This window comes from Coregonus lavaretus, assembly GCF_964263955.1.
Source record: "Coregonus lavaretus genome assembly, chromosome: 30".
In the NCBI taxonomy this organism is placed as follows: Eukaryota; Metazoa; Chordata; class Actinopteri; order Salmoniformes; family Salmonidae; genus Coregonus; species Coregonus lavaretus.
The window spans coordinates 24,665,155-24,691,082 of record NC_140017.1 but is presented as its reverse complement, the minus strand read 5'-3'; the positions used below and the strand labels follow the sequence as shown (position 1 = coordinate 24,691,082).

The 25,928-nt window shown below is 47.1% G+C and overlaps 2 protein-coding genes across 3 annotated transcripts; one reads left to right on the top strand and one right to left on the bottom strand.

Annotated features, from left to right (window-relative positions):
* The first annotated feature begins 862 nt into the window (after positions 1 to 862).
* Positions 863 to 25,702, top strand: wdr81 (WD repeat domain 81). Of its 2 annotated transcripts, XM_084148245.1 has the most exons (12): positions 863 to 942; positions 5,947 to 6,464; positions 6,693 to 10,276; positions 13,679 to 13,786; positions 15,708 to 15,910; positions 16,177 to 16,358; positions 20,134 to 20,299; positions 20,491 to 20,656; positions 20,868 to 21,722; positions 21,932 to 22,077; positions 22,412 to 22,594; positions 23,585 to 25,702. In XM_084148245.1, exons 2-12 carry the CDS (start codon positions 6,112 to 6,114, stop codon positions 23,909 to 23,911), a joined length of 6,273 nt encoding a protein of 2,090 aa, XP_084004371.1. In that variant the 5' UTR covers positions 863 to 942; positions 5,947 to 6,111; the 3' UTR covers positions 23,912 to 25,702. The 2 variants fall into 2 exon arrangements, with proteins under 2 accessions (XP_084004371.1, XP_084004370.1); XM_084148244.1 differs by lacking the exon at positions 863 to 942 and having other exon boundaries at positions 5,636 to 6,464.
* On the bottom strand, positions 10,655 to 13,266 carry LOC311105992 (caprin-2-like). Its single transcript, XM_084148247.1, has 4 exons — positions 12,900 to 13,266; positions 11,712 to 11,773; positions 11,471 to 11,605; positions 10,655 to 11,149 (listed from the first exon to the last, which is right to left on the bottom strand). Exons 1-4 carry the CDS (start codon positions 13,190 to 13,192, stop codon positions 10,863 to 10,865), a joined length of 777 nt encoding a protein of 258 aa, XP_084004373.1. The 5' UTR covers positions 13,193 to 13,266; the 3' UTR covers positions 10,655 to 10,862.
* Positions 25,703 to 25,928: the final 226 nt, after the last annotated feature.

Here is a 25,928-nt window from a genome sequence, read left to right as displayed (position 1 = left end):
TAGCTCAGTTGGTAGAGCATGGCGTTTGCAACGCCAGGGTTGTGGGTTCGATAAAATAATAATGTATGCACTAACTGTAAGTCGCTCTGGATAAGAGCGTCTGCTAAATGACTAAAATGTAAATGTAAATGTAAGCTTACGGGCATGTGGCAGCAGTGTGTAGGAGGGATGTTCCTTGGTGTGAGAAGTGTGCAGAAGGGCATGAGACAAAGGAATGTGTAGCATTGGGGAAAGTAGTGGTATGTGTTAATTGTAGGGGTGCCCATGGGGCTGGGGATCAGAAGTGTCCTGTGTGAGAGAGGCAGGAAGAGGTTTCCAGGGTTAGAGTAGTGCAGAAGGTGTCATGCTGAGGCAGTGAAGAAAGTAGAGGAAGATGGGTCAAGGGGGAGGGATCCTGAGAGGAGTGGTGTGAGTAGTAGATCTGTACCAGTACAGGGGGATAAACCAACAAGTGATATGTTTCAGTAAGATTGGATTTTTTACATTTATAGCAATGGTTATCAACTGTACTGCAGGGATGGAACGGTAAGGCGCAGAAAATGTATGTTGTGGTTGCAGCTGCAGAGAGGTATTTTGGGTGTGAGAGACTTGTTAAGTGGTGGTGGCCTTTCCTTTCAGGCTGTTGGCCTGAAGTAGGACTAAATAGATTTAAATAGTGGAGTGTTTTTTTACATTTATTTTTGTGAGTGTAGTGTTAGATGGTAGGGTATTTGTTTATTTATTTTCAAGCAACGTATAAGATAGTTATACTCTAGTCTAGTAGGTGGTGGTAATGCAACATTTATTGGATGCCAACCGTCGTTAAACCTCATCGAAGAAGAAGAAGGAATCACATGAGCGCGCACGGAATAGGGAAGGGGGTCACGTGAGTTATCGGATTCAAAACATCCTCGGCTGACTGCTTTTCTGGCTAGCCAATTCACCGAAGTTGCTTCTGAAAGAGTGAGTACACTTGTGCATCTGCTCAAATAGAAAATCCGAGTTGATTTAGGACTCAGTATGGAACCTGACGTTGTTTAAGTTACTGTCACAGGTAAGTTAGCTAGTAAGATAAATAGGTAGCTAAGTTAGCGAGATAGACAGCTTGCAGCTAGCTAGCTAAGGAAATTGCTCGCAATATTTTATGTCGTGTATTTTCAGTTAGCTAGTGACTGTCTCGCTGAATGCATTGCAGTTTCGGTGTATGCATTATTATAAAGTTTCGTAGAACTCGGAGACTGAAATATAAGACTTTTAGCTAGATAGCTCACTAGCTAGCTACAACACTGACATTGCTAGTACCAGCAAAGATGGTGGATACATGAAGATAGTTCATTCAGGCCGTTTACCATTGTAAAAAATGGTACGTTCCGGTCTACTTCACTAGGTGTGTATCCCATAGACACTAATGCAATAGCACCTGGGTCTGGTCTACTTAGCTAGTTAATTTGACTTTCATTGAACTTTCAAAAAAACAGCGAGTGGGGTGTCTCGCTTCCTCTTCCGTCTCTGTTACCAGTCTCGTTCAATAATGTCTATCTGCAAGACTGGTTACTACATGCCGCGCCCACTGCCATTGTGGCTGCTAGCTCTGTCTGGCCCACACTCCAGCACAGTAGGTGGCGGTAACGTAATGTACCAATGTTGGATGCCAACCGCCGAAAAAAAGGATTTTAACGTTCAAATAACTGCTGGAAAGCAGTGCTCGGCAGGCGGGGCAAATAACACTGTGTGGCAGTGTCCTAGCTCGGTGTTTCCCCAAACTCGGTCCTGGGGCCCCTTTGGGTGCACGTTTTGTTTTTTGCCCTAACACTACACAGCTGATTCAAACAATCCAAGCTTGATGATGAGTCAGTGATTTGAATCAGTTGTGTAGTGATAGGGCAAAAAACTAAAAGTGCACCCAGGGAGGGGCTCCAGGACCTACTTTGGGAAACCCTGTCCTAGCTAGCTAGCAGCCTCAATGGGGAAACCCTGTCAAAATCAAATTGTATTTGTCACATGCGCCGAATACAACCTTACAGTGAAATGCTTACTTACAAGCCCTTAACCAACAATGCAGTTTTAAGAAAAATAAGTGGTAGGTAAAAAATAATAATAACAAAGAATTAAAGAGCAGCAGTAAAATAACAGTAGAGAGGCTATATACATGGGGTATTAGTACAGAGTCAATGTGCGGGGGTACAGGTTAGTTGAGGTAATATGTACATGTAGGTAGAGGGAAAATGACAATGCATAGATAATAAACAAAGTAGCAGAAGCGTAAAAGAGGGTGGTGGGGGAACAATGCAAATAGTCCGGGTAGCCATTTGATTAGCTGTTCAGGAGTCTTATGGCTTGGGGGTAGAAGCTGTTAAGAAGCCTTTTGGACCTAGACTTGGCGCTCCGGTACCGCTTGCCGTGCGGTAGCAGAGAGAACAGGCTATGAATAGGGTGGCTGGAGTCTTTGACAATTTTTAGGGCCTTCCTCTGACACCGCCTGGTATAGAGGTCCTGGATGGCAGGAAGCTTGGCCCCAGTGATGTACTGGGCCGTACGCACTACCCTCCGTAGTGCCTTGCGGTTCGATACCGAGCAGTTGCCATACCAGGCAGTGATGCAACCAGTCAGGATGCTCTCGATGGTGCAGCTGTATAACTTTTTGAGGATCTGAGGACCCATGCCAAATCTTTTCAGTCTCCTGAGGGGGAATAGTCGTGCCCTCTTCACGACTGTCTTGGTGTGTTTGGACCATGATAGTTTGTTTGTGATGTGGACACCAAGGAACTTGAAGCTCTCAACCTGCTCCACTACAGCCCCGTCGTTGAGAATGGGGACGTGCTCAGTCCTCTTTTTCCTGTAGTCCACAATCATCTCCTTTGTCTTGATCACGTTGAGGGAGAGGTTGTTATCCTGACACCACCCGGGCCAGGTCTCTGACCTCCTCCCTATAGGCTGTCTCATCGTTGCCGGTGATCAGGCCTACCACTGTTGTGTCGTCGGCAAACTTAATGATGGTGTTGGAGTCGTGCCTGGCCATGCAGTCATGGGTGAACAGGGAGTACCGGAGGGGACTGAGCACGCACCCCTGAGGGGCCCCCGTGTTGAGGATCAGCGTGACAGATGTGTTGTTACCTACCCTTACCACCTGTGGGTGGCCCGTCATGAAGTTCAGGATCCAGTTGCAGAAGGTGTTTAGTCCCAAGGTCCTTAGCTTCGTGATGAGCTTTGAGGGTGCTATGGTGTTGAACGCTGAGCTGTAGTCAATGAATAGCATTCTCACGTAGGTATTCATTTTGTCCAGGTATGAAAGGGCAGTGTGGAGTGCAATAGAGATTGTATCATCTGTTGGGGCGGTATGCAAATTGGAGTGGGTCTAGGGTTTCTGGGATAATGGTGTTGTGAGCCATGATCAGCCTTTCAAAGCACTTCATGGCTACAGACGTGAGTGTTATGGGTCGGTAGTCATTTAGGCAGGTTACCTTAGTGTTGTTGGGCACAGGGACTATGGTGGTCTCCTTGGAACATGTTGGTATTACAGACTCAGTCAGGGAGAGGTTGAAAATGTCAGTGAATACACTTGCCAGTTGGTCAGCGCATGCTCGGAGTACACGTCCTGGTAATCCGTCTGACCTTGTGAATGTTGACCTGTTTAAAGGTCTTACTCACATCGGCTACAGAGAGCGTGATCACACAGTTGTCCGGAACAGCTGATGCTCTCATGCATGCTTCAGTGTTACTTGCCTCGAAGCGAGCATAGAAGTAATTTAGCTCGTCTGGTAGGCTCGTGTCACTGGGCAGCTACCGGCTGTGCTTCCCTTTGTAGTCTGTAATAGTTTGCAAGCCCTGCCACATCCGACGAGCGTCGGAGCCGGTGTAGTACGACTCAATCTTAGTCCTGTATTGACACTTTGCCTGTTTGATGGTTCGTCGGAGGGCATAGCGGGATTTCTTATAAGCGTCCGAGTTAGAGTCCCGCTTCTTGAAAGCGGCAGCTCTACCCTTTAGCTCAGTGCGGATGTTGCCTGTAATCCATGGCTTCTGGTTGGGGTATGTACGGTCACTGTGGGGACGACGTCATCGATACACTTATTGATGAAGCCAGTGACTGATGTGGTGTACTCCTCAATGCCATCGGAAGAATCCCAGAACATATTCCAGTCTGTGCTAGCAAAACAGTCCTGTAGCTTAGCATCTGCGTCATCTGACCACTTCTTTATTGACCGAGTCACTGGTGCTTCCTGCTTTAGTTTTTGCTTGTAAGCAGGAATCATGAGGATATAATTATGGTCAGATTTGGCAAATGGAGGGCGAGGGAGAGCTTTGTATGTGTCTAGATTTATTTTTTTCTTGTTGCACATGTAACATGCTGGTAGAAATTAGGAAAAACAGATTTAAGTTTCCCTGCATTAAAGTCCCCGGCCACTAGGAGTGCCGCCTCTGGATGAGCGTTTTCCTGTTTGCTTATGGCCTTACGCAGCTCATTGAGTTCGGTCTTGGTGCCAGCATTGGTTTGTGGTGGTAAATAGACAGCTACGAAAAATATAGATAAACTCTCTTGGTAAATAGTGTGGTCTACAGCTATCATGAGATACTCTACCTCAGGCGAGTAAAACCTTGAGACTTCCTTAATATTACATTTCGTGCACCAGCTGTTGTTTACAAATATACACAGACCTCCACCCCTTGTCTTACCGGAGGCAGCTGTTCTATCTTGCCGATGCAGCGTATATCCTGCCAGCTGTATGTTATCCATGTCGTTGTTCAGCCACGACTCGGTGAAACATAAGATATTACAGTTTTTAATGTCCCGTTGGTAGGATATCCGTGATCGAAGTTTGTCTATTTTGTTATCCAATGATTGTATGTTGGCTAATAGGACTGATGGTAGAGGCAGATTACACACTCGCCGTCGGATCCTTATAAGGCACCCCGACCTACGTCCCCGATATCTCCTTCTCTTTCTCATGCGAATGACAGGGATTTGGGCCTTGTCGGGTTCTGAAGAAAATCCTTTGCGTCCGACTCGTTGAAGTAAAAATCTTTGTCCAGTACGAGGTGGGTAATCGCAGTCGTGATATCCAGAAGCTCTTTTCGGTCATAAGAGACGGTGGCAGAAACATTATGTACAGAATAAATTACAAATAACACGAAAAAAAAACACACAATAGCAGCCATCTCCTCCGGCTGCACCATTATTTCCTAGCTAGCTGGCAGTCTCAATGGGAAACCCTGTCCTAGCTAGCAGCCTCAGTGGCAGTAGTAAGTGATGCATGGTGGCCGTGGCATGTAGTAAATGCGGTCTGCAGATAGACCCGTCTCGTTAGGCTAAGCTCTGCTCACATGACTCTACTACTGCCTTTCCAATGGCTCAGTGGAAGATGAAGTGGAATAATAACTAGCAGCTGTCATCATATTCATTCATCTTTCACTTGTTGTGCTTGTGTTGATTAGCTGGCTGGATCTATCTATTTCCTTGAAAAGCCATTGGATAGGCAGTAGGAGAGTCACGTGAGTAGAGCTTAGCCTAACGAGTAAAGTTGATCAAATCAAATTGTATTTGTCACATGCTTCGTAAACAACAGGTGTAGACTAACAGTGAAATGCTTACGGGCCTTTCCAACAATGCAGAGAGGAAGATCACACAAGGAATAAATACACAATGAGTAACAATAACTTTATACAGTACCAGTACCGAGTCGATGTGCAGGGGTACGAGGTAGATATGTACAGTACATATGGGTAGGGGTAAAGTGAATAGGCAACAGGATAGATAATAAGCAGTAGCAGCTTAGCTATCATTCAAGTCAGCAGCACCACCCCTGGACAAGCTCACTCGTTAGTTTAGTGTAAAATGAATGAAAGTCTTGTTTCTATGCAGATTTGTATTTTAATTAAACCATTCAAACCAGGTTCATCTTACCTACATTCTGTTTAACATTGTAATGCAACTTGATAATTTATATTCTGTTTCAAATGTCTTCACAGGAAACATTGTCAGACACAACCCCGCTCCTACATGTCAGCACTTCCTCCTTCCATGAAAGGGTGAGAGAGAGTCATTCTCTGTGCTGGTAGTGAGGAGGGAGCCAGTGGGACGACAGCAGGACAGTGTGTCACTCCTGTCTGTCAGGCCTGAAAGAGTAGGTCACCATGGAGTGGCTAGTGTCAGCTGTAGAGAAGGACCTAGGGGTGGATCGTCGGCAGCTAGGTCCAGGGCCCCGGCCTCAAGAGCTGGTGGCCCTGGTCCCCACCCGCTGGGTGATGGGCCTAAGGGAGAGGAGGGTCATCCGCTGTGCCCGTTCAGAGAGCGCCAGTGAGGCAGAGATTCGCACCTACCTCCAGCGCTCCCTGGTGAAGCTGCCTCCTGGCTGGACCCGAGTGTGCATCCAGGGCCTGAGGAAGAGCAAGCTGAGCTACAGGCTGGCAAGGGACCCAGGCTGCCAACTAGTCTCCCAGGATTCTTTCATGAAGACCATGCAGGGGGTATCACAATGTAATTTCAGGTATTTTTCCAGTTTTAATTGCATACATACATTTTTTTTTGTCCATTTTAATTGTGAAATAACAGCATTGTACATTTATTTCAAGAATTTACATATAAGTTAAAATTTTAAACTCCTAATAAATTAATTGTAAAATGTAGCCCTCAAAATGTAATACATTTATGGATATGTGTAATAAAACATGGTTGAGTCGTTACCGTACTCATATCTGTTTTGATCCTTTCACAGAAACCTGTGGTGCGAGGCTCATCACAGCCACGTGCAGCCCTATGCAGGGGCTACGGAGCAGATGCACGTAGCAGCCATAGATGCTGTGCGCCAAGCGCTGCAGAAGCTCTTCTGCTCTACGTTCGTCTCCATCCCCGTGTCACCATCCCTCTCCCCTGCCAGAGACAAGGACAAAGACAACCCATTCTCTCCAAGCAGCTCCTCCTCCTCTAAGCACCCCTCAGACCAACTGTGTCCTAACGTCCTCCCTGCTGAGTGCCTACTGGAGTCAGCAGAGATGCTCTACGTGGTTCTCCCCTACACCCAGTACTCACTCCACGACATCGTCACCTACAGCCCAGCCAAGCTGGCCAACAGCCATGCCAAAGTGCTGTTCATCCTCTACCAGTTACTAATCGCGTTGCGGGCCTGTCAGGCGTCAGGGCTGTCCTGTGGAGAGCTCTCCCTGCAGGACATAGCGGTGGACGAGCAGCTCTGCAGCCGCCTCAAGGTCACCCTGGCCCATTATGAAGCTCTGGGGGAGGACAGAGAGGCTGACGGCTATGTTACTGAGGGACAAGTGCCAAGAAGCATCAAGGCGAGGGACCAGGGCCAAGGTGTGAACCGTGACTGTGATAAGAGGCTGTGTAGAGATTGTTTTGATGAGCTCAAGTCCTTGGTCCTGGACTGGGTCCATGGTAGAGTCAGCAACTTCCGCTACCTGATGGAGCTGAACAGGTTAGCTGGACGGCGGGAGGGAGACCCTAACTACCACCCGGTCCTGCCCTGGGTGGTGGACTTCACTGTGCCATATGGGAGGTTCCGGGACCTCAGGCGGTCCAAGTTCAGGCTGAATAAAGGAGACAAGCAGCTGGACTTTACCTATGAGATGACCAAAGAGGCCCTTGCAGCAGCGGTGGCTAACGGAGGTGGGGCAGTCAGTATTATAGGAGACCTGGGTCTGGGTGGGTCTGTAGGCGCCGGTGGTTCAGGGCAGTCTGAACACCTACACGTGCCCCATCACATCTCAGACGTGTTGTCAGACATCACCTACTACGTCTACAGGGCCCGGCAGACACCCAAGTCAGTGCTGTGCAGCCATGTCAGGTCTCAGTGGGAACCGAACGAATACCCAGCCAGTATGGAACGCATCCAGAGCTGGACCCCGGATGAATGTATCCCAGAGTTCTACACAGATCCCTCCATATTCCGCTCCATCCACCCTGACATGCCGGATCTGGAAGTTCCCCCATGGTGTAACTCCTGTGAGGAGTTCATCGAGGTGCACAGATGCCTCCTGGAGAGCCGAGAGGTGTCTCAGCAGCTGCACTACTGGATAGACCTGACGTTCGGCTACAAGCTGTCTGGTAAAGAAGCCATCAAGGCCAAGAACGTGTGCCTGCACCTGGTGGACAACCACACCCATCTGACCAGCTACGGAGTAGTCCAGCTGTTTGACCAGCCCCACCCACCCCGCCTTGCACCTTACCAGTACTCGCTACCTGAACCCCCTCTCCTGGGCCCCGCCACTCTCAACGTGCCTCCTCTACAGATCCCACCGCTAGATGCCGTGGTGGACGGAATGGTCCCAGAGGCCACGGGGTGTGAGTCCAGTGGCTGGACCATGGTGGACCGAGATGAAGAGCTAGAACAAGGTATGGAGGCTCTGGACTCACTCAGTGGAGGGGCCGCCATTGGCACCTCCACTACCTCCTCTATCCCTCTACCTCTCATCAGCACCGCAAGGTCTGGGGGGAAGACTGGAGGAGAGCACCCAGCCATGGTGGTGTCCCAGTCTCCCAGCTCTTTGCCTGGGGAGGGGACAGCAGGTAATGCCACCAGCGCCCTGGGCTCTGGCATACGCAGTGCCATGCTACAGAGAGCAGGCCCCATAAACAAGAAGCACGGAGAGGGGAGTGTGAGTGGTGCCACCAACACAGAGGACTTCAAGATCACCCTGCCTGAGGGCTTCAGCCCCCTTCAACCTCTGGAAGAGCTGGAGAAACTGAACAACTTCTTGGTGAAGAGCCTGCATGCACAAGTCTGGCACCAATCTGACTCCAGGAAGGAGAGGACAGGAGCTCCACAATGTCTCCCCTTGCTAGCAGAACTCTACCAGAGGGACATGCAGGCTCTGGGCGTCCTCATAGCAGAGATCTTCTACTCGTCTAAACTGCGGGGCGTGAAACCAGGCACCCCCCTGAGTGAGCGCTTCCAGGCTGTGATTAATCTATGTTCGGCCAGCCTGCGTGACGTGCCCCTGCCATTGCATCACGCTCTGGAGACACTGCTACAGCTACGCCAGCACTCCTTCAAAGCCAAAGTAGAGAAACCATGTTGTCCTCGACCTCTTCTTTTTAAATACGACCCCATTTATGAGGGTCTCCCTCCCCCAAACCCCTGTCAGTTACTGAGCCCCATCCTCTCCCCTTTGCCTTTCCCCACCTATTTCCCTGCCCTCCACCATTTCATCTACTCCTACCATTCCAAGATGGAGACCACCTGCAGCCTTCAAGGTCGCGATGTGGTCTTCCACCTATGGCAGCAGCTGGAGACACTGTTACAGGGAGTCATCACAGCTGAGGGGCTGGAGATCCTCCTGCCCTTTGTGCTGGCGCTCATGCTAGAGGAGTCCACTGCTGTGTATGCTGCCTGGTACCTGTTTGAGCCCATCTCTAGGGTACTTGGGCCCAGAAACGCAGCCAAGTATCTCCTGAAGCCCCTGGTCAGTGTGTATGAGAACCCGCGGTGCCTCAGAGGTCGCTTCTACCTCTACACAGACTGCTTTGTTCTGCAGCTGATCGTCAGACTGGGCCTGCAGGCCTTCCTGTCCAGCCTCCTGCCACACGTGCTCCAGATCATCTCTGGCTTTGAGAGCTGCAGCTCGGGATCTGAGCCCCAATGGGAGGCCAGCAAAGGCCTGAGGGGAGGGGCATGTGACCTCGGAGAGGAGGAGGAGGACTACCAGGAAGGCAGGCCGTCCTCAGGCTCTGTGAGTGGGAAGGTAGGAGGAGGCAGTGGAGGGGCTGGGGGTGTAGGGGTGGGGGGAGACCCAGGGCTGGTGGACTACTCCTCAGGTATCAGCCTCAACGACCAGGTGTTCCTCTCAGAGGGGGAGGATTTCCAGAATGGCTTCTACGTCAACAATGGAACAGGGGGAGCTGCTGGGGGGAAACTGCAGAGCCAGAACTCAGCAGCAGGAGGCAACGAGCAGGACCAGGAGTCTTTGAGCGTGGGGAAACTGAGCGACAAGAGCAGCACTAGCGAGGTCTCTATCGGAGACGCCGACTCCACTCGGGACCGAGCCAGTCTGAAGTCAGCTGACAGCAGCCAGGACCTGAAGCAGGCCAGCGAGGGAGAGGAGGGAGGGGAGCTGGAGGAGGAGACTGAGGAGGGGAAGGAGAGCGGGACAGGGGAGGGCAGTGGTCCCAACCTAGAACTGACTCTATCTGGCTGCACAGAGGAGACCGTGGCCACCCTGGAGGGAGAGTTTGTCAATGGCATGGAGCTGGAGAACGCACAGAAAGACATGGTGGGAGAGGAGGAGGAGGGAGAGCATGACCCGTCAGAGGACTCTGAGGAGAAAGAGCACAAGATCCTTCTAGGTGAGATTCTACTAACATACCATAACCACTGTGTGTGTGTGTGTGTGTGTGTGTGTGTGTGTGTGTGTGTGTGTGTGTGTGTGTGTGTGTGTGTGTGTGTGTGTGAATGAGAGCGTGTGGGTAGATGTGAGTTTAGCAGAGTCTGTATTGTGTAATAGGCCTATCTGACACAACTGTAAGTGATAGTGTGAGAGAGAATGGTCGGATAGAGTGAGAGGATATCAGCACCCAACCACTCATGTCCCTCCTGCAATCTGATTCTAGAATTCTGCTCTGCTCTGAGTTCCAGAACCCAGAACAAAATGCTATTGATCTGTTAGAATTTCTCTGAATTACAGAGCCCATTCTGTTCACAATTCATAACAGGAAAAGATAATAATTGCTGATTGCATTTTTTATTATTAGGTTTAGAAACTTAATATGCGCTTATCATATGATCTTTGTTTTTTGCTGAAGAAATAAAACAAAGTACAGTGTCTTGATTAGACAGTCATTAGACAGTATAGAGTTACAAGTTATGACAGTATACAGAGAAGCTGTCGGTTATGGCCGTAGTCTAAATCATACAGCGTTCATGGCACTCCCTTCACATAGGGAAGAGCAGGAAGCCACTGAATGTGGTGTAGTGACTGGAATCATCATAGAGTCCATAGCCCGCAGGGAGACGCATGTACACCACGTCCCCCACGTACAATTCGAGAACCACCGCGTTGGAAATGGGCTCGTTGTTGCCACTGTGAAGATTGTAGATGCCATTGTGCATCACATTCTCGACACCTTTATACAAGTTTACACCCAGTAAAGCAGAGCCCCGGCGGTCCATGGCAGTGAATCTGAAGTAGTAGACTCCTTTCACTGGTGCTGTGAAGATACCTGTTTCAGAGGGGAAAATGGGGAGAGCTCAACAATGTCTATCTCTTATAGACACTGGAGCAGCCAGCCAGTGATGTTGGACTCAGTGTCTGTAGCTGGCCACTGTGGACCACAGGAGGTTGGTGGCACCTTCATTGGGGAGGACGGACTCATGGTAATGGCTTGAGTGGAACGGTATCAAATACATCAAACACATGGTGTCCATGTTATTTGATGCCATTCCATTTGCTCCTTTCCAGCCATTATTATGAGCCATCCTCCCCTCAACAGCCTCCACTGCTGTGGACATGTAGGTTGGTGTGTAAGCACTGAAGACGCTACCTGTAGTTGTGTTGTAGGCTGTGCCAGTGTTTGTGATGACGGTTTTGTAGACCAATGTGGTTTCAGTGTTGAAGGGTCCGAAATACATTGCTCCCGAGTTAGACAAAGAGGTGTAGAATGCCACCTTGTGTCTGCCTGCGCAGCGGACACAGGAGAGAACAGGATCATGTTGAACAGGATTTATTGAACAATAGTTACAATTGTTTTCGTAAAATTGGTGTTAAGTTCACATCTGTTTTACCTGCATTCTCTGTCTTCAGATTCCACACCTGGCTCTCATGGTTGTCATTCTGGTCTCCAAGGCTAAAATACCAAGGAAGAAAACATTAAACATTGAGAAACAATTAGGCCAATTTGCTCTAAAGTGCACTTGGAAGACCTCCCACATCCCAATGTCGCAGTCTGAAATATACCCTGCCCTTCAATGTTTGTAGCAAATATCTGGCGTATGAATGCCTAGAATGTTACTACAGATCCTTTCACTATAACATCACCCCAAAAGTAGTCTTACTATAATATCACCCCAAAGTCGGTCTCTTTAATGACGTTAAATAGGCCTAATGTTCCATTGTTCATGTTTTCAACTTTAACAAGAGTTCCAATAAAATAATCTCTGCTGTTTGTGTGGAGAAAAAATGTTTTCGGACTGACCGTAAACTCACTGTGGGTGAAAAAACACTTTGGTGATGAAGTTTCACTTCCTTATGTTTATAAAATACATTTTACCTAGAAAAATATGATTATTCATGTTCTGAATCATTCAGTGGGGTCTTGCTCTAACATATCATTAACATTATATCCTAGCTCTGTTGATTGCGGTGCAGGTTTCTCGTAACAACCTTTTGAGGATTTTGCATTTTGTGGTCGTTGTCTTCAAAGTTATTTCCGCGGGTCACAAAAATATAAATTAGCATGACACAATCTGAATTAAATGTAAAAGGCTTTGAAAATAAAACGCTTGCTATACGCTCAGTGCTCCGTTGACATTTCACAGCGATACGCTTGTTTTTGTGCGAAATCTTCTAAAAAGAACAGGAATTTCAAATTTAATATGAAAGCGTTTACTAAAATATGAAAATACTACATGTTATGTCTAAAAATGTATATCCTTCTTACCTCTGTATTGTTTGTTTTATGTCCTGCGGATTCGAGAAGAAAGATGACGAGTTCAACGGGAAAGTGAGACGTCAGCTAGCCAGTAGCCTTAATTCTTGCACAGAATCCAGCCTAGCTAACGCGATGCAATTTCCCTGATTTTTGACCACTTTTTTCCCCTCAGGCATCCATTGATTTAGTCACTAATTCTGGCCATTCTACTATATATTATATTAACATCTTCAACTGTTGTGAAAGTTGTATGTTTTCTCACGTCACTCCTTGACTACAGTAGATGTGTCATACACATGCACACTATGTGGATGATAAGCACCTTTGGTTTGAGTTGGTTTTCGTCAATGTCCTATGATGACATAAGTCTCTCTTCATCTCCTCCATCTGTTTCTCACTGTCCCTCAATTTGGCCTCCATGTTTCTCAGCACCACTGTCTGTTCCACCACCATGTTTCTCAGCGATCTCAGCTCAGTCCAGATGTCAGTGCTGATAGTTTCACTCCCTTTGACCCTCCCTCCACTATCCCCCAGAGCCCATACCCCAGACAGACAGACCAGCAACACCAGCAGAGTTACAGCAGCACCCTTCATTCTTAAACAATGCCTCGTCATTAAATCTCTACAGTAGTCTACTGGGTGAAATTGTCTTCTTTATACACACATCCAGAAAAGACCAAGTTGAATGCTACAGTGCTGGACTTTGCCCTGGATAAATGTAGCCTGAAATCCAGACCTGTTTTTAGCTAACATTACACTCCTTGTACTCGGTCTAATGCCAAACAATGTTTGGAGTGGAATGTTTGCACAAACAGACTTCTACCCAGGCTAGGACAAATGAGTGCTGAACTGAACTTTACCCCCACATGAACAGGCATTGCAGCAGATTTCAAGTTGTAGTTGCTCAATGTGTTTGATGTCTCACCCCCCACTGGGGATGGGCTTTGGCAGAGGGGGCGGGGATTTTGTTAAGAGAGATTGGAAAGCATTTTACCCTAGAACCCAAATCGATTAGCGAGAGATTTGGTTTTGGGTGCTGAGAATATCAGTTGTCATTGTTGTGTTGACTGTATAACACTGCTAATTGATTTCTCCCTACAGACACTGTCTGCAAGACAGTTAGATGGCTGTCTGCAAAGCTTGGACCCACTGTGACATCTCGATATGTGGCCAGGAATCTGCTCCGGCTGCTCACCACCTGCTACATTGGTGAGTAACTGATGGATAGTCGGCACTGAAAGGACAGGATTTTCAAATACTGAAAGAGTTTGCTGTAACGGTTCATACATACTATATTACAGAAAACACCAAGTCACCACACTATTGTCCTGGTTGAAATGTGACACCATCTGCCAGTTCACACTTCAAAATAAATTTGACTGTGCATACCACAGAGATCCTATTAAATTAAGATATCCCTATTAAATCAGAGATTATACAGTGAGGGGAAAAAAGTATTTGATCCCCTGCTGATTATGTACGTTTGCCCACTGACAAAGAAATTATCAGTCTATAATTTTAATGGTAGGTTTATTTGAACAGTGAGCGACAGAATAACAACAACAAAATCCAGAAAAACGCATGTCAAAAATGTTAGAAATTGATTTGCATTTTAATGAGGGAAATAAGTATTTGACCCCCTCTCAATCAGAAAGATTTCTGGCTCCCAGGTGTCTTTTATACAGGTAACGAGCTGAGATTAGGAGCACACTCTTAAAGGGAGTGCTCCTAATCTCAGCTTGTTACCTGTATAAAAGACACCTGTCCACAGAAGCAATCAATCAATCAGATTCCATACTCTCCACCATGGCCAAGACCAAAGAGCTCTCCAAGGATGTCAGGGACAAGATTGTAGACCTACACAAGGCTGGAATGGGCTACAAGACCATCGCCAAGCAGCTTGGTGAGAAGGTGACAACAGTTGGTGCGATTATTCTCAAATGGAAGAAACACAAAAGAACTGTCAATCTCCCTCGGCCTGGGGCTCCATGCAAGATCTCACCTCGTGGAGTTGCAATGATCATGAGAATGGTGAGGAATCAGCCCAGAACTACACGGGAGGATCTTGTCAATGATCTCAAGGCAGCTGGGACCATAGTCACCAAGAAAACAATTGGTAACACACTACGCCGTGAAGGACTGAAATCCTGCAGCGCCCGCAAGGTCCCCCTGCTCAAGAAAGCACATATACATGCCCGTCTGAAGTTTGCCAATGAACATCTGAATGATTCAGAGGAGAACTGGGTGAAAGTGTTGTGGTCAGATGAGACCAAAATGGAGCTCTTTGGCATCAACTCAACTCGCCGTGTTTGGAGGAGGAGGAATGCTGCCTATGACCCCCAAGAACACCATCCCCACCGTCAAACATGGAGGTGGAAACATTATGCTTTGGGGGTGTTTTTCTGCTAAGGGGACAGGACAGCTTCACCGCATCAAAGGGATGATGGACGGGGCCATGTACCGTCAAATCTTGGGTGAGAACCTCCTTCCCTCAGCCAGGGCATTTGAAAATGGGTCGTGGATGGGTATTCCAGCATGACAACGACCCAAAACACACGGCCAAGGCAACAAAGGAGTGGCTCAAGAAGAAGCACATTAAGGTCCTGGAGTGGCCTAGCCAGTCTCCAGACCTTAATCCCATAGAAAATCTGTGGAGGGAGCTGAAGGTTTGAGTTGCCAAACGTCAGCCTCGATACCTTAATGACTTGGAGAAGATCTGCAAAGAGGAGTGGGACAAAATCCCTCCTGAGATGTGTGCAAACCTGGTGGCCAGCTACAAGAAACGTCTGACCTCTGTGATTGCCAACAAGGGTTTTGCCACCAAGTACTAAGTCATGTTTTGCAGAGGGGTCAAATACTTATTTCCCTCATTAAAATGCAAATCAATTTATAACATTTTTGACATGCGTTTTTCTGGATTTATGTTGTTGTTATTCTGTCTCTCACTGTTCAAATAAACCTACCATTAAAATTATAGACTGGTAATTTATTTGTCAGTGGGCAAACGTACAAAATCAGCAGGGGATCAAATACTTTTTTCCCTTACTGTATGTGTCATTTTATAGTGCCTACTGTTGGAAATGGAAATGTCAGTATATGCGCTCTCTCTCATCTCCCTCTAACCAACCAGGCCCTGAGAAGCACCAGTTTGTGGCTCCGGTGGCGTCGGAGGAGAGCAGCCTGGAGAGTGTTGGGATGGGCAGTGTGTATGAGAAGAAGCCTGTGGTAGGAGACCAGACAGCAGGACCAGTTCTGGACTGTCTCATCTACATCGCACACCTCTATGGAGAGCCTGTACTCACCTACCAGTACCTGCCCTACATTGGATACCTGGTAATACTGTCTTTTATTTCATTGCCCTCGCTATGGTTGCATCCCAAATGGCTCCCTATTTCCTATATAGTTTACTATTTTTGACCAGGGCCCGGTGCCATTTGAGACGCAACCTATGTCATATACTTAGCTTTGTATGGTAATAGACATGAGAATTTCCTGAAGGCTCTACACAGTTTCACTACTGGAGGTCATTCCTCTTTTGGCTCTGAGAGTTGTAACCCTGTATGGTATGTTAACCTTGTGTGGTGTGTTCCCCCCACCAGGTGTCTCCCCCTGTGTCGTGTCGTCTGAACACCCGTAAGGAGGCAGGTCTGCTGGGAGCCGTGGTTCTGACCCAGAAGATCATTGTGTTCCTGTCAGACTCCACCCTCATGGACATGCTGATGAAGATCAACCAGGACGTTCTGCTGCCCCTGCTGGACCTGCTCACCTCACCCAGGATGGGGTGGGTAAACCTAACGCACCCTCACACATACACATACTAACAACTCAACAAGATCTCATAGTTTCCCTTCGGAATTCGACGTATTCTGGATGAAGTCTCTATTTTTTATGCATTAATTCCACGTGGTCACAGGGTTAAGTTTAGGTATTATTTCCGAGTGGTTAAGGTTAGGGCTATGGTTTGGGGAAGGCTTAAAACAAAATAATAAAAAACGACATGCTATTACCATCAAGTATCAAGTATTCTCACGGCTTGCTAGAGCATTGTGAACTGCGGTGGCGCAGTGGTCTAAGCAGTGTGCTCTGGCTTGGAGCATCACGAGTTCGCGCCCGGTGCTGGGCAATCGCTTTTTTGTTTTTTGTGAGCGCTGAGGAAGGCATATACAGTGCATTCGGAAAGTATTCAGACCCCTTGACTATTTCCACATTTGTTAGCTTACAGCTTTATTCTAAAATGAATTAAAACAACAACAAAATCCTCATCAATCTACACACAATATCCCATAATGACAAAACAAAGAGGTTTTTAGACATTTTTGCAAATGTATTAAAAATGAAAAATATACCTTATTTACATAAGTATTCAGACCCTTTGCTATGTGACTCGAAATTGAGGTCAGGTGCATCCTGTTTCCATTGATCATCCTTGAGATGTTTCTACAACTTGATTGGACTCCACCTGTGGTGAATTCAATTGATTGGACATGATTTGGATAGGCACACACCTGTCTACATAAGGTCCCACAGTTGACAGTGCATGTCAGAGCAAAAACCAAGCCATGAGGTCGAAGGAATTGTCCGTAGAGCTCAGAGACAGGATTGTGTCGAAGCACAGATCTGGGGAAGGGTACCAAAACATTTCTGCAGCATTGAAGGTCCCCAATAACACAGTGGCCTCCATCATTCTTAAATGGAAGAAGTTTGGAAACACCAATACTCTTACTAGAGCTGGCCGCCCGGCCAAACTGAGCAATCGAGGGAGAAGGGCCTTGGTCAGGGAGGTGACCAAGAACCCGATGGTCATTCTGACAGAGCTCCAGAGTTCCTCTGTGGAGATAGGAGAACCTTCCAGAAGGACAACCATCTCTGCAGCACTCCACCAATCAGGCCTTTATGGTAGAGTGGCCAGACTGAAGCCACTCCTCAATAAAAGGCACATGACAGCCCGCTTGGAGTTTGCCGTAAGGCACCTAAAGACTCTTAGACCATGAGAAACAAGATTCTCTGGTCTGATGAAACCAAGACGTAACTCTTTGGCCTGAATGCGAAGCATCACATCTGGAGGAAACCTGGCACCATCCCTACGGTGAAGCATGGTGGTGGCAGCAGCATCATGCTGTGGGGATGTTTTTCAGCAGCAGGGACTGGGAGACTAGTCAGGATTGAGGGAAAGATGAACGGCGCAAAGTACAGAGAGATCCTTGACGAAAACCTGCTCCAGAGCGCTCAGGACCTCAGACTGGGGCGAGAGTTCCCCTTCCAACAGGACAACGACCCTAAGCACACAACCAAGACTACGCAGGAGTGGCTTCGGGACAAGTCTCTGAATGTCCTTGAGCGGCCCAGCCAGAGCCCAGGCTTGTACCCGAACGAACATCTTCGGAGAGACCTGAAAATAGCTGTGCAGCGAAGCTCCCTATCCAACCTGACAGAGCTTGAGAGGATCTGCAGAGAAGAATGGGAGAAACTCCCCAAATATAGGTGTGCCAAGCTTGTAGCGTCATACCCAAGAAGACTCGAGGCTGTAATCGCTGCCAAAGGTGCTTCAACAAAGTACTGAGTAAAGGGTCTGAATACTTAAGTAAATGTGATCTTTCAAAAAAATAAACTGCTTTTGCTTTGTCATTATGGTGTATTGTGTGTAGATTGATTGAGGGGGGAAAAAACAATTTAATCAATTTTAGAATAAGGCTGTAACGTAACAAAATGTGGATAAAGACAAGGGGTCTGAATACCTTCCGAATGCACTGTATAAAGTTCCAGGGATCTTTTCAAATGTCTGAAATCGAAGTATATTTCTAGTGATCAGGCTGAACAACTAACCCTATTGGAACTGGTCACCTAGCCCAGGATGGGGAAACCTAATGCACCTCACAACACAACACACTCTAAAGGCAGTTTTTACTGTAGTTTCCATTTGTTTACCAGAAGGTTAACTGAACAAAAATGTAAACTCAACATGCAACAATTTCAAAGATTTTACTGAGTTACAGTTCATATAATGAAATCAGTCAATTGAAATGAATTGATTAGGCCCTAATCTATGGATTTCACATGACTGGGAATACAGATCACCTAAAAAAAAAAAAAAAAGATAGGGGCGTGGATCAGAACCAGTCAGTATCTGGTGTGACCACCATTTGCCTCATGCAACGCGACAGCGCGATCAGAACCAGTCAGTATCTGGTGTGACCACCATTTGCCTCATGCAGCGCGACACATCACCTTCGCATAGAGTTGATCAGGTTGCTGATTGTGGAATGTTGTCCCACTCCTCTTCAATGGCTGTGCGAAGGTGCTGGATATTGGCGGTAACTGTAACACTCTGTCGTACACGTCGATCCAGAGCATCCCAAACATGCTCAATGGGTAACATGTCTGGTGAGTATGCAAGTCATGGTAGAACTGGGACATTTTCAGCTTCCAGGAATTGTGTACAGATCCTTGTGACAAGGGACTGTGCATTATCATGCTGAAACATGAGGTGATGGCGGCAGATGAATGGCACGACAATGGGCCTCAGGATCTCATCACGGTATCTTAAAATTGCCATTGATAAAATGCAATGTGTCAGGAGTTTATGCCTGCTCATACGATAACCCCACCGCCATCATGGGACACTCTGTTCACAACGTTGACATCAGCAAACCACTCACCCACACGATGCCATACACACTGTCTGCCATCTGCCCGGTACAGTTGAAACCGGGATTCATCCGTGAAGAGCGCACTTCTCCAGCGTGCCAGTGGCCATCGATGGTGAGCGTTTGCCCACAGAAGTCGGTTACGATGTCAAACTGCGGTCAGGTCAAGACCCTGGTGAGGATGACGAGCATACGATGAGCTTCCCTGAGACAGTTTGACAGTTTGTGCAGAAATTCTTCGGTTGTGCAAACCCACAGTTTCATCAGCTGTCCGGGTGGCTGGTCTCAAACGATCTCGCAGGTGGAGAAACAGGATGTGGAGGTTCTGGGCTGGCGTGGTTACACGTGGTCTGCGGTTGTGAGGCCGGTTGGACATATTGCCAAATTCTCTAAAACGACGTTGGAGGCGGCTTATGGTAGAGAAATGAACATTCAATTATCTGGCAAAAGCTCGGCATGCCAATTGCATGCTCCCTCAACTTGAGACATCTGTGGTATTGTGTTGTGTGACACAACTGCACATTTTTGTGGCCTTTTAGTGTCCTCAGCACAAGGTGCACCTATGTAATGATAATGCTGTTTAACCAACTTCTTGATATGCCACACCAGGTAGATGGATTATCTTGACAAAAGAGAAATGCTCACTAACAGGGATGTAAACACATTTGTGCACAACATTTTAGAAATGTATGGAAAATTCTGGAATCTTTTATTTCAGTTCATGAAACATGGAACCAACAGTTTACATTTTGCGTTTATATTTTTGTTCTGTGTAGCATCATACCTTGGAGACTGAAACATATGCAAGGAAACATTTTCTCACATAAATTGACATAGTGTTACATTGAGTTGAAATAGTCATAATGTGAAACAGGGTTCTATTGAATCTGCCACTCTGTGTTCTGTCCTCAGGTTCCCCAGTGGAGTGCAGACACGTTCGGCTGTGTGTCTGAAGACCCTCAGCCTGATGGCTCTCATCTGTCTGCGCATCGGCAGGGAGATGGTGCAGCAACACATGGTAGAAACCCTGAAACGCTTCTTCACTGTCTTCTCCCTGCTGCAGTACCTACAGGGACAGGTAAACACAGGCCTGACACTGTATATATTAAACACAAAAATGTTTAAGTGAAGTTTGGCTGGTTAAAAGCCAGGAAATTCAAATATAGCAGTTTTGATATGTGAGCTAAATGTTTTAACATATGTTAAATGGTGAGATTTTTATTATTTCATTCCATTGACCTGTTCTGTCCTCTCCTCTGTGTGGTGTAGATGGACAGTGCCCCCCGCAGGGAGGTGGGAGAATACATCCTGCTGGACGTGCGTACGCCAGATGGGTCAGAGGTGACGTGTGAGCTGGGGGTTCTGGAGGAACTGCAGGCCGTGTTTAACCCTGAGATGGCTTACGCCTCCTACATCCCCTTCTACTGCCTCATAGGTGAGACACACACACACACACACACAGGCAGACAGACACACACAGAGACAGGCAGACACATACAAAGACAGGCAGACACACACACACAGACGCATGTGCAGCACACACACCAGTTTATAAATGCATACAATCCATCTTAAAATCTGAATTCGACATGTTCCTTACATGTCCTTGATGGTTCTCAAAGCATTGTGTCCTTTGGCCCTCCCAGGCGATGTAGCGATCCGTAAGCTGGTTTCCAACCACGAGCTGGTCTGGAGGTTGGCCCAGTCCTACCACTCCAGGGTGAGCCCTGGCAGTCCGGATGCCAACCCCCCAGCAGGGTCCAAGGACAGGGTAGAGATGCCCCCCACCACCTCCTCCATGGGCCCCTCCCCTGGTCTGGGACGCCATGTGGGCCGCAGCCCCTTCCCTGCCCCCTACAACTCTTCCACCCCCCTGGGCTCAGACACCCTCCCAGAGTCAGGCACCTTTGGCAGCCATCTGGTGGGCAACCGCATCCAGGTGGCCCGGGACTCTGAGCCGGGGGGTGGGAGCCCCAACCTGGGCTCGTTAGACAACTGGGGCCACCCCCGGCCTAGTCATACTCAGCCTGTCATCACGTCTGCCTCCACCTTCACCACTCCATCCCTGGGCCCCTCCTCCTCCTCCTCCTCCTGGGTGGTGGGTCCTACCCCCGAGGACAGCGCTCTGAAGCAGGAGCTCCCTCGCAGCGGCCGCTCCCTGCAGGGCAACTGGCTGGCCTACTGGCAGTATGAGATTGGTCTCAACCAGCAGGATCCCCACTTCCACTTCCACCAGATCCGCCTGCAGAGCTTCCTGGGCCATTCGGGCACGGCTAAGTGTTTGGCACCGCTGGCTGGAGAGGACTACTTCTTGTCTGGCAGCAAGGACAAGACGGTGAAGCTGTGGCCCCTCTATAACCATGGCGATGGGACGCGGGAGGTGGAGCCAAGGCTGACCTACACAGATCATAAGAAGTCTGTGTTCTATGTTGGCCAACTGGAGGCGCTGCAGGAGGTAGTCAGCTGTGACGGCACCGTGCACCTCTGGGACCAGTTCACAGGTCAGTGGGGAGGAGACGTGTTAAGTTGAGTCTCTGCTTCTGTTCTGTTGGAGTACACAGAATGTTTTTCATTTAACTGAGTGATTTTATTTTAATACCACTACATATTGAATTAGAATTAATAATAAGAAATTAGGTAAATAAAATGTGAATGCTTCAGAACATACAGTATTGGGAAATAAAGCTCTCCTCTCCCTGTGTGTGTCCAGGTAAACAGATCCGCTCCTATGAGGCCCTGGATGGGAAGAACCCCATCACAGCAGTGACCACCATGCCTGCTCCTCACTGTAGTGTGGTGTTTGGCAGTGCAGACTCTGTCCTCCGCTTCATCGACCCACGCAAACCAGGCCTGCAGGTACCTACCAAACCCAGCTAGAGGAGAACTACCCTGCTCACTCCCCTGTTTAGTCTCCATCCTTTTTATGTTAATCTAGTGGTCTGGTCAAAAGTAGTGCACTATGTAGGGGATAGGGTGCCATTTGGGACGGGACCATGATTTTCGACCTTTCTATCCCATCAGTGTAATGTAATAGAATAGCTTTTGCCTATTGCTTCTTCTCTGTCTATTCTTGGCCTGCCTGATATGCCAGAGACAATGCTCTTCCCATAAAAATAGAACACTCTTATAATTTATACACTTATGCTTATATTGTCTATGGCTCTCCCTGTGTCCCCCCCCAACCGGGCAGCATGAGTTCCGGTTGGCGTACAACAACGTGAGTGCCGGCCTGATCCGCTACCTGGCCGTGAGCCCTGGGGGGCGTACCGTGGCTGCAGGCTTCTCCTCTGGCTTCATCGTGCTGCTAGACGCACGCACAGGCCTGGTGCTGAGAGGCTGGCCCGCTCACGAGGGAGACATCCTGCAGATTAAGGTAGGTGTAGGTGTGTGTGTATTGGTAATTTCACAGTGACTATTACTAGAGCAGTGGTTTCAAATGAGTACAGATTCATGTTCCTGTTGGATAGTGATTATTCTTTACTGTGGTTAGCTATTGGATTTGACCAGCGGCATAAAGAAAGGATATTGGGGGATATAAAGTGAACCTTGCCTCGCAGCACTGACTGCTCCCACTCTCTCACACAGTCAGTTATTTGGCCCGCAGGGCTTTGTTACGTTATGGGCCTTTTCCCATCAACATGTTTCTGCTGCTAGTCCCAAATGGTACTCTATTCTCTCCCTTTGGGCCCTGGTCAAAAGTAGTGCACTATACAGGGAATAGGATGCCATTTCAGACGCAGCCACTTTCTCTGGCCAGTCAGTCCTTCACATGTTCCTCTCAGGGGAGTATTTAGGGCTCTGAAATGTTGATCAGTCAGTCAGCTGATATAAATGAGAGGCAGAGTTGCTGCTAGCTGTTTTATTCTGCTGTTCCATATTGGTGGTGGTGACATTTTAACATGAGTGAAGTGACAGTTGTTCCCAGATGGTTTGTTCAGAAGCAGTCAACAAAGCACTAGTGCTGAGCAAACTTGATTTAACCCTGATTGGTGGGGTCAAGGATTGTGTCTCTGGCTTTAGAGGCTCAAGTTCATGTAAATATGGACAGGAGTTACTCATTAGAAAGGCTATACTGAGTCTCACTGGTCCATCCAGAAATGACCCAGACTCCTCATTGCTGTAATATTTATGGTTTACTCTGTCAATACTCCCATGTTTGAGGTGCGCTTTTGGCTGGAAACGGTGCCACTCCTCAATCTAACACACCTCGATACCACTGGTGATAGTAATGTCCAGGCAAAGAATATGAACATACAAGTGCTCTTTGTCATCCAGTTATGTGAGCGTGGGTATGTGTTTGTGAGTGTACACACAATGCCCTGTTACTCTGGTCTCTGACTGTGGTCTCCTGTGTATTTTGCAGGCTGCTGGGGGAAATCTGATCATCAGTTCGTCCACTGACCACACTCTGACCGTGTGGAAGGACCTGGAGCACAAGCCCCTCCACCAGTACAAGTCTCCCTCCGACCCGGTCCATGCCTTTGACCTGTACGGGGCAGAGATTGTGGCGGGCACCGTGGCCAACAAGATAGGGGTGTACTCCATGATGAACATCTCTGCCAGCCCGGCCAGCAGCACCAAGCTTAGCTCTGAGAACTTCCGTGGGACCCTCACCAGCCTGGCTGTGCTGCCCACCAAGAGGCTCCTGCTGCTGGGTTCAGAGAACGGGGCCATCAGGCTGCTAGCATAGGAGCTAATGTATAACGAGCTGGCTCAGCTAGATATAGACTCTGCTGTTGACTTTTGCTGAAGGTGTCCTATTCCTAAAGCCTGTTGCCTGTATCCTGAGCCTCTCTCAGCTCCTCCCCTCGTGGGATGGAGGCTAGACCTGCTGAAGAGGCAAGTGGTGAGGTCCTCAAAACGTCCTTTTACAACGGAGAGAGAGAGGGGAGCGCTAAGACAGTAGTTATATGAGCCTCAAACTGAGAGCACTTTGCTCGTCTTCTCTACTGTAGTGTGTTGTTATATCACTCAGTCAAGGATAGATCTACCGTACGGGGCAACGAAACACTTGATTGACTTTTAGCATTTATCTATAGATCTTAAATTATGAAGAAGATTCTTATCCTTGACTAGGTCAATATTCTGTACAAAAGAATGGATCAGAGGAACTGCTCAGGAAGGTGGAGCCTAACATGGCTCTATTGTAGTGTTTGCCCTTTCCAAATAGATGCATACCTACCAACCAAAAAGACTGACTGACATTTCACACGCCCACACCTATCATCATTATCTCCCTGGCATTAGATCACAACATGCACCAGATGCATTGAATAACTATGCAGTATTCATAGATAAAAATAAATAAAAATGTAAGTCTGTTTGCCATGTCTTTCTAAAGAGGTAATGCTTTCTCTCACCTTTTTTAAAATGTAGAAAAAAATGTATACCTACACAAGACCTTTTCATTTGACAGTGTTCGTGCATCTTCTCAATGCGGACAAGCTTAAGGCTTGTCGAGAGGGATGGCAGAGTCACGATGTGATTCTTCAACCTGTTACTGCTGTGTGCTGAGGTCACATGGTCAAATCCTACTGCACAATAAGGAGCTCCATTATCAAGCTATTCTCATAGATCACATTTTAAGATTATTATTTTACAATTAATCAATGGTTTAATATTGTTGTTTATATTTCTTTTGAATAACCCTAAACCATGGTTGCCAAAATATTAAAATATTGATAGAAATAATCAGTTTGTGTGATGTAGGCCTAATTTAAAGAAAAGGTTGATTTTATGTTATGTATCATGATGAAACCCACTCAGACATTAAGCAAGCAATGTGTTTGGACTCTTTTTTTGTCCATAACATAGACTAGTCAGCATAGGAACAAAACGTCAAAGTCAATAAACAATAGACTTTTGTATTGTAATAAGTATGCCTTATATGTAATCACAAATTGGCAGTGTAAGAAAAAGAATGGCAAGAAAAAGCCATTTATAAAAAAAAATATATATATATTAATTTGTGATTTTAAACTAACTCCTGATCATGTATTTTGGGGGAGGCATTTGTTACCTACCCCGGTTTTGTATGTACCTTGTTATCCTGAATGGGATACTTATCTCTTACACCATAACACCTGTTGCCAACGTTTTCACTCCTGTTCTTGGTCAACCTTCAAGACAGTCTACTCTGCTCACAAGGGTGTCTGTGCTCTTCTGCACTTTTATGATGTGCATTTCCATCCATGACCTCAACACAATCCTATATTCGTTTTTTGGAACGTCAACCTTGGCTCATCCAGTTGTTTAACAGGCCACAAGGGTCACAATGTTCCCATGAGGCTTGCTCTGATTAAAAAAATGTTTTTTCCTGTGACTTTTGTATTCTAATAATCAAAAATGTACTTTGTTTTCAAAAGGAATCAAATAACACCTTGATAATCAGAAATGGTCAAACTGATGTCCATTACAACATTTTGATGAGAGAAGTGCTTATTCTATTTAACAGGTTTAATAAAATATTACCTACACAATGTGCTTGTTTCAGGTTTTTACATAAATCAGAAATGTTTGTCCAATGTCAGTCTTCACCAAATCCTCCTCACTGTTGCAAGCGATTCAGAGAGGGCAATATTCAGGGTTCTTATTGGACAAAGTCCCCTCTTGATGTTTGTTGAAAAATGCCTGTCAGCTCAGCTGCAGTCATGTGATCTGATAGATACCACCTACTGTTTATGTTGAGTGGTAAAAAGATTTGTCTG

Excerpts from the sequence above, each read along its gene's own strand:
- wdr81 (XM_084148245.1), top strand. The coding sequence starts at position 6,112 with ATGGAGTGGCTAGTGTCAGCTGTAGAGAAGGACCTAGGGGTGGATCGT. Across the intron at positions 22,078-22,411 it reads CACGCAAACCAGGCCTGCAG|CATGAGTTCCGGTTGGCGTA; the intron begins GTACCTACCAAA and ends CCAACCGGGCAG. Across the intron at positions 22,595-23,584 it reads GAGACATCCTGCAGATTAAG|GCTGCTGGGGGAAATCTGAT; the intron begins GTAGGTGTAGGT and ends TGTATTTTGCAG.
- LOC311105992 (XM_084148247.1), bottom strand. The coding sequence starts at position 13,192 with ATGACGAGGCATTGTTTAAGAATGAAGGGTGCTGCTGTAACTCTGCTG. Across the intron at positions 11,774-12,899 it reads AAAACCAACTCAAACCAAAG|CCTTGGAGACCAGAATGACA; the intron begins GTGCTTATCATC and ends TTGGTATTTTAG. Across the intron at positions 11,606-11,711 it reads TCTGAAGACAGAGAATGCAG|GCAGACACAAGGTGGCATTC; the intron begins GTAAAACAGATG and ends TCCGCTGCGCAG.